At 38.1% G+C, this 12,869-nt stretch overlaps 1 protein-coding gene across 1 annotated transcript; it reads left to right on the plus strand.

The window, feature by feature from the left end:
- The first annotated feature begins 609 nt into the window (after nt 1-609).
- On the plus strand, nt 610-1,659 carry LOC112529045 (uncharacterized mitochondrial protein AtMg00810-like). The gene has a single exon (XM_025140125.1). The coding sequence runs from the start codon at nt 610-612 to the stop codon at nt 1,657-1,659; it is 1,050 nt and encodes a 349-aa protein (XP_024995893.1).
- Nucleotides 1,660-12,869: the final 11,210 nt, after the last annotated feature.

Genomic DNA, 12,869 nt, shown 5'->3' on the forward strand with positions numbered 1-12,869 from the left:
GCACCTAAAAGGTATAGGAGCCTTGCTGAGATATATGAGGCAACCGATCAGATAGAATTGGAACCCGATCAACTCATGTTCATGCAGGATGTAGATGATCCCACAACGTATTCGATGGCTGCTAAAGATCGAGAATGGGTAAAAGCAATGGAGACTGAGTTAGATGCAATTGAAAGAAATCAGACCTGGAGTCTAGTTGATCTACCTGCAGGTCGAAAACCCATTGGACTTAAATGGGTATACAAGCTGAAACGGGATCCAAGTGGTAAAATTCTGAAACATAAGGCGAGACTAGTTGCTAAAGGGTACGTCCAAAAGCCCAGGGTCGATTTTGATGAGGTGTTTGCACCGGTAGCTCGCCTAGAAACCATTCGGATCATCTTAGCCCTCTCAAGTTCACATGGATGGAAAATACACCATTTAGACGTGAAGTCAGCGTTTCTTAATGGCACTTTGAACGAGGAAGTTTTTGTTTTACAACCGGAAGGTTTTGTCAACGATAAATGCCCCGGGAAGGTGTTTAAGATATCAAAGGCACTCTATGGGCTTCGATAAGCCCCTAGAGCTTGGAATTCAAGGCTTGATAAATGTCTAAAAGGGCTAAACTTCATGAGATATGGGCTGGAACATGCTGTGTACACAAGAAAACAACATGGTAATGTCCTAATAGTTGGTGTTTATGTTGATGATTTAATTGTCACAGGAAATTGTGATGGTGATGTCATGCATTTTAAGCAACAAATGAATAAAGAATTCGAGATGAGTGACCTTGGTTTACTCTCATATTACTTGGGAATCGAAGTGACTCAACATGAAGATGGTATCACACTGAAACAAATAGGTTATGCAAGAAATGTTCTTACAAAGGCTGGAATGGCAGAATGCAATCCATCACAATTTCCTAGGGAACACAAAGAGGAGCTTACGAAGGATGAAGAAGGAGTTCCGATTGATCCGACACTGTTTCGAAGCATTATCAGAGGCTTAAGGTACCTCACACACACCCGACCCGACATTGCATATGCTGTCGGAATTGTGAGCAGGTTCATGGAGAAACCTATAGTAAAACATATGCAAGCAGTGAAGAAGATCTTGCGGTACGTTAGAGGAATAGTTGACAATGGTCTCGTGTATACCAAGTATCATAAAAGTGATACAATCACAGGATATTCTGACAGTAATCATGCGAGAGATGTGGAAGATAGACAGAGTACGGGTGGAATGGCATTTTACTTGGACGAAAACTTGATTACTTGGGGCTCAAAAAAACAAAAATGTGTGGCGTTGTCCTCATGCGAAGCTGAGTTTATGGCTGCAACTACCGCAACGTGTCAAGGTATTTGGGTTAGCCGGTTGATTCACGAGATAACCAGGAAGAAAGCTGGTCCTGTCACGCTATATTTAGATAACAGATCAACTATAGACCTGATCAAAAACCCGGTATTCCATGGAAGGAGTAAGCATATCGACTTGAAGTATCATTTTATAAGAGAGTGTGTTGAACGTGGGGATGTGGTTGTTAAGCATGTTTGCAGCAAGGAACAAAGGGCTGACATTCTCACGAAACTGTTACCTCGAATTCAGTTTATAGAAATGAGAAAGCTACTAGGAGTTAAGAGCATATCAGATTCTAAATTAGGAGGGAAAGTGTTGGCATAATTTAGAATCTGAGCAGTTGGTTGTTTTATTTGTTTTGCATGTTTTAGTTGTCTGAATCAAAGGCCATGTTGGCCAGTTATTTTCTAGTATTTAGCTTAGTTGAAATGTGGAAGTTTGTTTTCCCATTTTTCTTTAGTGGTGGTTTATTTAAGAAGTAAAACTCTGTTTTTAGTGCGTGCAGAAATTGAGAGAGAAAAACTTTGCCCCATCTCTTCTTCTCCATTAACTGTTACTGTGAGTGTTTTTTTTTGTGTGATCTGATCCATTTTTCTGCTAACAGTCCTGTGGTTTGAGGTTTGTTTGATTAAGGTCCCTAAAACGCGTTGATTACACTTCTGGTGAAGTGTGGTATCCAAAAACGCACGTTCCAAGTCCCTCATGCTTACGGATTTTGTTAGTCCAGTTAAGTATAAGGATACTTTTGTCTATTTATACCTCTTGTCTTTTTCATAAAAGAAAATTAAAAAAATATATTAGATATAATAAAATTATATATATATATATATATATATATTATACATATATAGATACAGAGAGAGCGAAACCCATGGGATCCCCCATCTCTGTCAGCTTCTTCTTCCCTCCCTACCTTGTTCTCCAAAACCCATTCCCCACATCCAACTTTTCTCCCTTCTTTCTGTATCTTCTTTTTGATGTGTATGAAAACGAAAATAGAGAAGAAAGTGGGAGAAGGGGTGGACTTTGTTTTACAAGACAAAGTAAGGGAACAAAGCATGAAAACAAAAGGTTATAGGCTTTGGTTTTGATAAGAACATAATGGGAGAACAGTGAGAGATTTGTCCATTGGAAGGACGGGGCTTTAATTGCAAGGTTGGCAGAAGGTTTGGGTTTTTATTTTACAGGATAGATCATCGGAGTCTCGGAGACTTCTAGATGGGTTTCATGGTAAGAGTTGGTTGAAGATATTTCAAGTTGGGGACAGGGTAGGGAGGTGGGTTCAGGATAGATGAACGATATGGCATGTTAAGAAGAGACAAAGAAGATGACCGTGGTTTTGCGTGTGTACGAGAACGGAGATGGAGATGAACTCGTTGGGAATGATGGGTTAGCCATAGAAGGAAGTGGGTGGTGTTTCACGTTGCTTCTACTATGATCCCACATAAAACATAGGTCGATAATAGGATGAGACCAAAGATGGGTTTCACGATGGGGGTGGGGAAGGTGACTGTGGGTTGTATGCGTGTAAGAGATTGAAGATAGAGAGAGAGAGAGAGAGAGAGAGAGAGAGAGAGAGAGAAAGAGAGAAAGTAAAGAGAGGTGGCTGGAGGTTGGCCAATGATGGTGTTAAAGGAAAGGAGCAACAGAGAAAAGTAAAGAGAGCTGGCTGGAGGTGGTGCCAGAGATTAATCGACGGTGGTATTAAAGGAAAGGAGTGGCGGCTCTATGTGTCTTATATATACATACATGTATGTGTGTGTGTGTATATATATATATATATATATATATAACATAATAAAACAAAATAGTAAAAAGACAAAACAAAAAGGTAAAAGACGAAAATGGCTCTTGAGTTAAGTAGGTTAACGATTTCCGTTAGAGGGAGGGACTCATATCATGCGTTTTTGCATACCACAGGGACATACAACGTAAAAAACGCGTTTGAGGGACTGTAGTAAGGAAAACCAAAAAAATACATGGACGAGGAATGTAATTTACTCCTGATGTCATTTTGGAGCACTTGATATATATAGTGTCATGTTTTTACTCATAATGATAGTAGTTAGGTCAAGATCCAATGTGAGAGACCAGGTAGTGGGGCCAAATTTGTAGCACAAATGAGTTGGGCCTTAGTCATTTTATATAAATAGAGTTGAGAGTGATTATCTATCTCATTGTAGTCTTCAAGGAAAGGAGGGAGCGTTTGAGCTCTTCTTTATGAAACAAAGGAGAAGAAGCAAGTGAAACTTAGTTAACAAGAGAAAAACAAAAAAAAAAAATTAAAGAGAATATTTAATTTAAATCAATGGATTTTTCTTTTTTTGAAAAGCAATTAAATAAGAACAAACTAATTCATGCACAATATACAATTACCAAACGTAATGTCCATCATTCTGGATCAACAATTGATTGTGGCATTTGCGGTCGCGAATAATGATCAACCAAAAATCATTGTAGGACTTTTATCTTTGCATATGCCCTTGGTAAATAACACCAGAAAATCCATAGGGTAGTAGAAATTCTCTATATTAACTCCATATTAACAATCACATCCTCGAGTATTCCCCTCCATGTCTTCACGGATCGAACAACAAGTTGTAATAACACACTTGTTGTTTTACATTCTCCAAGCTCGAACTTATCATACACCGATCCTGGTTGGATATACACACTAGCACCTATATCTAGCAAAGCTTTTTTAATACCAAAAATTCTCATAGTGACAGGGATGAGTAGTGCTCCAGGGTCCTTGCATTAATGCTTAGGGAACTAGATAGAATGGAACGAACATGTTCAATGACTTCGATCTTTTTGGGCATTAAAGTCTTCCGTCTATGCTATTGGGTACACAATTCTCTCAGGAATATGGAATAGGTCGGGATTTGCTTTATTGCATCTAGTAGTGGTAAGTTGATCACCTAGAGAAACATATCCATCATATCTTCACTTTTAGATTCTCTCTTTCGAAATGGAAATGTCGCAAATTGATTTAAGGTAGTAGATAATAGAACTATGGTTTCTTGATTAAGTAATTTAGAACCCCCGCCCCTCTCAATTTGAGATTCATCGACATTTGATGTACTCGGTCTGATTGGAATTTGATTGTATTTTAGGGATTCTACTCCCACTCAGTTTCTTTCTTTTTTCCCTTTCTTGTTTGAGAGCCTTCAACATTCTTTTCGAGAAGGAGGTCTAATTGACATCCACTACGCAAAGTAAAAATCTCATTTGTATGCTCATGACTTGGGTTTGGTTTAGTAATACTTGGAAGTATACCCCCCATCTCTTTTATTCAACTGTTTTTCCAGTTGACCAACTTGTTTCTCCAAAGCAACAATAAGTTTGGTTGTAGTGTGTGTTATTTGCATGTAATTTTCATCATCGTCTTCATATCTTCCATTTGTTATTTCAAGTGGTCACGATCCCTGTTTGTTATTGTCATTATTATTATTACCACTGAAGTTCAATTGACCTTCATTATGATGGTCTTGATTCTGGGATCGGGATTGAAATCATCGACCCACTTGATTATTTTTCCAAATGCAATTGGGATGCTTTTGCCATCAGTATTATAAGTATTGGAAAGTGGGTCTTGTTTATAATTTTCCGAACCCCTGTGAGTGTATGATCCATGCTAGGAGTGCATGATTCACGCTCTTAGAATGATACACTATGCAATCACTAGCAAAATGTGAGGAATCAGTGAGTGCATGAGTTTTGGATATGAGACACGTCATTTTGAATTCCGACCGACCCACCTAATAGGATATCTATATTTTTGGACAACTTAGTAATCTCACCCTTGAACTCTTTTCTTAACTCTCCTAACTCCTCAAGACTTCAACTGTTTGTTTCTAAGAATTTTCATGCCTCCTCATCAGTCTTTATCATCATAGTTCACCCACTTATGACATTAACTAGACCTCGGTGAATCGGGTCTAAGTCATCCAATAATGTCTTCACCAAGATCCATTTTGGGGTTACATGGTCAGGGCAAGAACAAAAAAGCTCTTTGAGTCACTCAAATTGGAGAATGTGGGGCGTATCTTCACAGTCTTGCTAACAAGGAAACACTCAGCTAAAAACTTCTTCTACATATCATCCCAGGTGAAAATTTTCTTTGGCTCAAGGGATATAAACCATTGTTTTGATCGCCCTTTTAGAGAATAGGAAAATAATATGAGCCGAAGGTATTCTCGGGTGAGACCCCGAATATTATTGGTATTGCAGATGTCGATAAATTCATATAAGTGGTTATATGGTTCTACTTTTCATAGGCCTTGAAAGTTTGGAAGCGACTGAATAACATGGAGTGAATATTATAGTAGGCATCCTCATCATCAGTAAGGATATCGGGGATGAGTTCTCGTATGCTCCGGGTTAGAAATAAGTTTCCAATGGAGGGTGATTTGGTGATGGTGCTGGTGGATGATCCATATCCGCAGTGTCACTCACTACATTTTTATGAATTTCAATTTTAGGCTCCTTGATTACAGGATCGCATTTCGGTTTCTTGTAATTCATGCACTCTAAATATTGGCAAATCTTTATAAGATCCAGTATGGTGCATGCAATTTTAGCATTAGGTAATATTTCCAATGAGATCGAACTTAAAACTACGTGGCAGGCAACTTATGAACACAAATTAACACTAAAAAAAACTCTAAATAAGAAAAGCACAGCAAAATGCAACTAAATAAAATCACACACAAAAAAGAAGAAATGAACAACCATGAAAGAATAAGCAAAGAAAATACGACTTACCCTACGCACGAGTAAACATACAAGCAACTGCAAAACTCACTCGAATGTAATGACTAACAATCTATTCAAAAGATATGCATTCAAATAGAAAAAAACACAAAATAATAAACTCAATTGCACTACTCCCGAACAACGACGTCAAAAACTTGTTGCACGTGTTGTTAAACGCACAAGGTATAAATATTAAACCAACTTAATCCAGTAAATGGATGAGTCGGGTATCGATCTTCTGAGGGAGTAAATAGTTATGCTAAAGATTTGTGTTAAACTGTCAGTGAGATATACCACTCAATTAAAGCTCAAGACTTAAAATTCAAATCTAGTTATCACAATTAACACTAACTCAATCAAACTTTGGAAAAATTTGCATTAAAACTAAAAGAACAAATAAATAGAAAATCTTTTGGGGTTTTTTAAAAGAAAATCTTAAAAACAAAAAAATTAGAAATCAAATTCTAACCATGCGAGAAAGTCAAAGTCAACTGTCAGTTACTAACACTGAGCGTTTCACAAATTCTATTAATTTTCACAAGACATTCAATCCTTATTGCATTGTTTAACAAACATGTTACAAGATATATCCAACCTTCAGCATAATTGATACCTATCCAAACCAATCGTCCTACCACCTATAATAATGTGTTCAGTAACAGTCAACAGTTACTATTGGACTGTTCAAGTTATGCCAATCAATTACGAAACGGTTTTTAATCTAAAAATATTAAGACCCAACAAAACTATTTATATTTTTGGTGAAAACTAAAACCGAAATAAACTAATAAAAGTAAATTAGAGCAAGATTACATATGGATTTTCACATCAGGTTGGCCTTGAGAAAGATTTTAGCTCATTATCGAGTTGGAAAATTCAATGGTTTCTTGGTGTTTATGCATTATCAAAAAAATTGTATATATAAAAACACAAAGCAAAAATACTATTGAAAGAATAATTCAATACCCAACGACGGCAATAGTCAAGTACGAATATCAAATATAATTCCAACAATATTAGAAGAAATCTAATTACTTATGTAATATTGTCATTGAACTATGAATGAGAAAACGAAAACTAATCACAAAAATCGAACCTGGCGAATGCCAATTTGTTGTTGTTTTTCATCTCCATCAGAACCCAACAACACTCTCACCGCTCTGTTTTCTGCCTCTCTTTCGTGCGGCTCCTACCAAATTTTCCTGTGCGTGCTGCGATTTCCCTCCATTTCTTCTTTTTCCTGCGTCTTTTTCCCACAGCTGCTCTCAATGTGCGCCCTTCCTGTGCGTTCCCTGTATATTCCCAAAGAAAATAGAAAATAGAAAATAACAAACCTAAAAGACTTTCCTAATTTTTCTTTTATAAAACGACGACCCACACACCAAGAGCCCATTTAATTTCTTCAAGTCGTTATTGAATAAAGGCTTCGTATATTCAAAATTGTTATTTATCTGTTGTTTTGACTTGTACCATGAAGGAAAAGATGTTATGACTTGTAAGTTGCAACTTTTCTTGTTGTCCAACATGCTTTGTCTGACTTCAACATTCATTTCAGCTTAGATGCAGCCTGAATTGTATAGAAACTCAAAACTTAAAATTTGCAGGCTTATCTGTTATATTTTCAGATCATTTTGAAATAACTTAATCGGAGCTTATATAAATTTGACAAATATTTTTTTTTCTTTTTCGCTCCAAAGTGGTTCGAACATAACAAAATATGAAAACACATCAATGCTGTTTGGCTTTACCATTTTAATCATGCTTCATATCTTAAGGTACCATTTGTTGCACCCGATTCACACGCACCCATCTTTGTACCCGGTTTCGATGGCTCTTCAGGTACAATATGAGGGATTTATATTTTTATTGTTTGTGTAGTATTAATTGTTGAATCCCAAATTATAGCAAACACCTTTGATCAGAAAGATATCATAATACTACAATTTTATTTCATATATAACCATAGACGGACCTAGAGGGGTGGTTAGGTGGCACGTGCCACCGTATTGTTCCTCCGTGGTAAGGTAAAAAAAAAATTAGGTTCGTGAAAGGTACAACCGTTTTATTCTAGAAGGTGCAACCGTTTTATATGGTGCCACCGTATCCAAAAATTCTTGGGTCAACATTACACAATTTAGAGTACTAGACACACATATATATACACGTAGAGACTAACTGCCAAATAACCGACCCATTGACAATTAACTAGATAGTAACTAACACCAACTTAACAGACCCAAAAGTTTAGATTACGATTTCTAACACACCCCCTTATTCAAGACCTTTTGAACACCCAGTTTTTCCTTCATTTTATTAAACATGCCAACTGGCAAGGCCTTTGTAAAGATGTCTGCCACTTGATCAGTTGTCTTACAGAAGTCAACTTCAACATCTATGTTACCCACAAGCTCTCGAATGAAGTGTTGATCCTTTCTCTCAGTGATTTGATGATAATCCCTTTTCACTTATACGTTGTATTTATGTTTCTGTCTTTTCAGTTCCAGCGACCTTCACTGAGTATGTTCAGTGATCGCTGAAGAACTTGCATTGTAAATCTATCAGAGACAGCAATACTTCAAGAAGACAACACTTACACTAAATAACCTTTAGCAAACGTCGAAGACTGAAACTGAAGATTAGAGACTGGCGAGTACGTGATCTGAAGTGGTATTCAGTGATTACAAGTCTGTCTACATATGTGTGAAGACTGCTCAAGCTTCAGCGAATGATGAAGAGACCTTCATGTCATTCCGGCATTCACCGATCAAAGGAAACTTGCTTAGCACGACTGTTGTTGTCTTATCCTTATAAACACAAAGGACAAACACCATACCCTTATGAAAGTTGGTACGGTATGGAGCCGACTAGTCGACTCTATTGTCCACCAACTTTAGGTAAGGATGTCTACTCATGAATAGTGCTTTTTGTATTATTCACTGTAGCAAAGGACAAGCCTTCCTCTTAAGGCTTGACATGCACTCTAACCCTACCATATTGCATTAAATGTTCATGTAATGCACTGGTATAAATAGAAGTGTTTCTTCTCCATGCAGAGTGCGCACAAATCACTCTCTAACCCTAATTCTTACTTCAAGCATTTTCTAGCTTAAGTAAAGGATCTTCTTTACAACATTTCTTTTCTTGTATTTCCTAAGACTTAGTGTGTAACTATAGATCGTTTAGATAGGTTTTTATCACATTATCTTTCTGCAAACAATCTTGTAAAATCTGTATTGATCTTCTTTATCAATATATATTTTAAATTTGAAAATATTGTGTTTGTATTCATCCCTCCCTCCCTTCTAAAAACTATTTTACTATTCTTGTAGACCCTCAAGGGACCAATAAGTGGTATCAGAGCAGTGTTTTCTCTCTATCTGTCTGTTTAGCTGTTTTCTGTATTAGTTTATCTCCTTCTTAGATAACTTTACCGCTTACAAATGGCTTTGCATATTACAAACACACATACACAAGATAATGGCTCTCTTGCCAAACCTCCCAGGTTTGTCTATGACAACTTTAGTCTTTGGAAGAACCGGATGTCCCTCTTTCTGGATGGTGTGGATCCTGAAATTCCACATTATATAGAAAATGGACCATATATTCCATTTGCTATTGCTCCGGCTATTCCAACAACAGCTACGACTGCCGCGATTCCTGAATGGCATATTTCAAAGCTTCCACATCAATGAAGCGATGAAGACAAGAAGAAAATAGCTATAGACACGCGTGCTCGGTCTATAATAGCTATGTCTCTTCCTGATGAGATTTATCACTCAGTGATGAAACTCAAAACTTCTAAATCCATGCGGGACACACTTTGTGTCCAATATGAAGGAACCACTCAGGTTCAAGAGACCAGAAAGATCAATCTACTAAGACAATATGGAAGATTTCTCTGTGGAAAGTCTGAGACGCTGTCTGAAGTACATCAGAGATTTAACTGCCTTCTTATTGATCTTAGGGCTGTCGTCAGGGAATATTCTAATTCTAAAACTTTAACCAAGTTTCTAGAATGCCTTTCTGAGTCTTGGGACACCTTTTCCATGTGTCTCAAGATGTCAAATGACATATCCACTCTTTCTCTTTCTACTTTATACGGGATTCTGCTTAACCATGAGCAATCTCGTCAACTGAAAAGGAATCTTATAAAAGAATCCAGGGAAATGAAAAGCTCTCATTTTGCTTTGATCTCTGAAGCTTCTTCAGTTGAAACTTCTTCTACCCCGTTTGTTTCTTCTCTTCCTCTCGTTGTTATCATGGAGATAGATTCTTCTATCTCCGAGGACATTCCAGATTCTAATTTAACAGATTTTGATGAGTCCCTGGCACTCCTAACTAAGTCATTTAGGAGGTTAGCCAGTAAGAGCAACTTCCGCAGATCACCTCAGTCGTCCCTCAGGGAAAAGCCAAAGTCTGAAATAATAGACAAGGCTTCAGCTGTCTGCTACAACTGTCACCGGTCCGGACACTTTGCAGGTGAATGCAAATCAAAGAAGACTGCGACGCCATCTTCTAAAGCTTCTTCCTCCTTCAGGACCAAAGATGAGAAGTACTCAAAACTGAAGGAGAAGTACAAGAATATGAAGAACAACCAGCGAAAGGCTAAAGGCCTTATTGTTGAAGAGCATGACTGGGCTGAGTCATCTGATGAATCATCTTCGGATGAGGAGGATAAAGCCTACGTCTGCTTGATGGCCATAGATGCAAATGAATAATCTTCAGAAGCGTCTACTTTCTCTGAGCCATCTTCTTCTTCTACTCAAATATGTTTCCTGAATGAACCCTCTTCTTCTTCTAGTCTTTCTGCACTGGATACGCTGACGGTTGACCTTTACAATGCCCTCAATGGCAAATCAAAAGCTGAAATGCTTAACGTTGATCTTCAAGAGCAATTGAAGATTTGTCATTTTAAGATCAAAGAATTGACCTTTGTCGAGGAAAATCTTAAAGATCAAGTTATTGTAAACCAAGCCATCACTGTTGAACGTGAGAAGGCTATCGCTGAGCGTGAGCGAGCAATCGCTGAACTCAAGGTCGAGAAAGCTACCATTGAAGGATGGTGCAAAGCTTCCATCAAGGCCTCTGAGATCATTAACGCTCAGATCCCTACCAAGATAAAGACTGGTCTAGGATTCTCCTATGATCAGGAAGATTGTGTTAAAGACAGGACCATGCTCAAAATTGTTACCTTCGTCTCTTATATTCCCAACACTTCTTCCTCTAAGTCCACCTCTTTTACTGAGAGTCATCTTGAAGAAACTCCTTCAAGTTCTGGGTGCAAAGACAAAGGTAAATCCGTTGTCACAGCATCCCTTCCCAAGAAGTCTAACAAGTGTAATAGATCTAGTTCTATTCCCATCAGCTTGTATAGCTTCTTCCTCTTCAGGGACTAGGAAATCTGAATCCCATCAGAAATCCAAGTCACAGCTCAAGGTGAACCTTTCATCTAAGAAATCCAATTCCTCAAAGGTTCCTCCTAGAATCAATGAGAAGGGAATTCTTGGAGCTGGTCCCGCTTCTAGTCTGATACTTCCTGGCCCTAAAGCTACTCCTTGCTTTAGGAAGTGTAAACACTGTGGTGAGAAAACATATATTGCCAGCAAGTGTCCTTCTGCCGCCAAAGCTGGTTCACCAGTTAAGGGCAAGAAATTAACCAAGGCTGAGAAATCAACCAAGGTGAAATCATCCACAAAGGATGCTCTAGCAACCAAGGTGAAGAAAACCGTTGAAGCCTCTTCTTCAGGCTCAGCGAAGACAACTCCTGCTGAAAAGTCTTCAGCATCAAACGTTGTAGTTCCTACCACTGAAGCCTCTTTATTAGGCTCAGTGAAGACTTCCGCTGAAACTACCTTAGTAGTGTCTGAGGTTGTTCCTCATCCCACTCAAACCTCCTGAGGTTTGGTGATGCCATCTACTGATGATGATTCTTCAGCATCAGATGATGAAGCCTTTAACAAAGCTGGACCCCAATAGCTGGGTACCAATAGTATTCTAATTTTGTTTCCTTGTACAGGATGTCAAGGGCATATGGTATCTGGACAGCGGATGTTCAAGACATATGACTGGAGATAAATCTCTTCTAACTCACTTCAAGGAAGAAAGAGGACCTTCCGTAACCTTCAGTGGAAATGGAAAAGAATATACGAAAGGTTTTGGTATATTAACCAACTGCAACAACTTTCAAACGCGTTGCATATGTTGAAGGACTGAAGCACAATCTTCTTAGCATCAGCCAACTGTGTGATAAAGATTATACAGTTAAATTCTCAAAGAATTTATGTCATGTTCTTGACAAAGAGGATAAGTTTGCTCTAATCAGTTCTCGTCTAGAGAACGTTTATATCAACATGAATTCTTCCCTCACCGAGAATAGTTGCTTCTTTTCCAAAGCCTCATCAGATATTAACTGGTTATGGCATAAACGGTTATCTCATCTCAACTTCAAGACACTCAGTGAGCTGTCAAGAAATGATCTTGTCACTAGTCTTCCTCAACACTCGTTTGCAAAGGAATCTCTTTGCTCAGCTTGTGAAAAAGGAAAACACATAAGAGCTAGCTTTAAGTCGAAGAAAATCTCTTCAGTGACTGCGCCTCTTCAGCTATTGCATATGGATCTTTTTGGTCCAGTCAACATGCAATCTCTGGCCAGAATGAAGTTCACACTTGTCATTGTTGATGAGTATGCCAGGTACACTTGGGTATTCTTTCTCAGATCCAAGGATGAAGCACCTGAAGAAATCATTTCGTTCATCAAAAAGATAGAAGTACTAAAC

This window comes from Cynara cardunculus, assembly GCF_001531365.2.
Source record: "Cynara cardunculus var. scolymus isolate 2C chromosome LG 16, CcrdV1, whole genome shotgun sequence".
Taxonomy (NCBI): domain Eukaryota; kingdom Viridiplantae; phylum Streptophyta; class Magnoliopsida; order Asterales; family Asteraceae; genus Cynara; species Cynara cardunculus.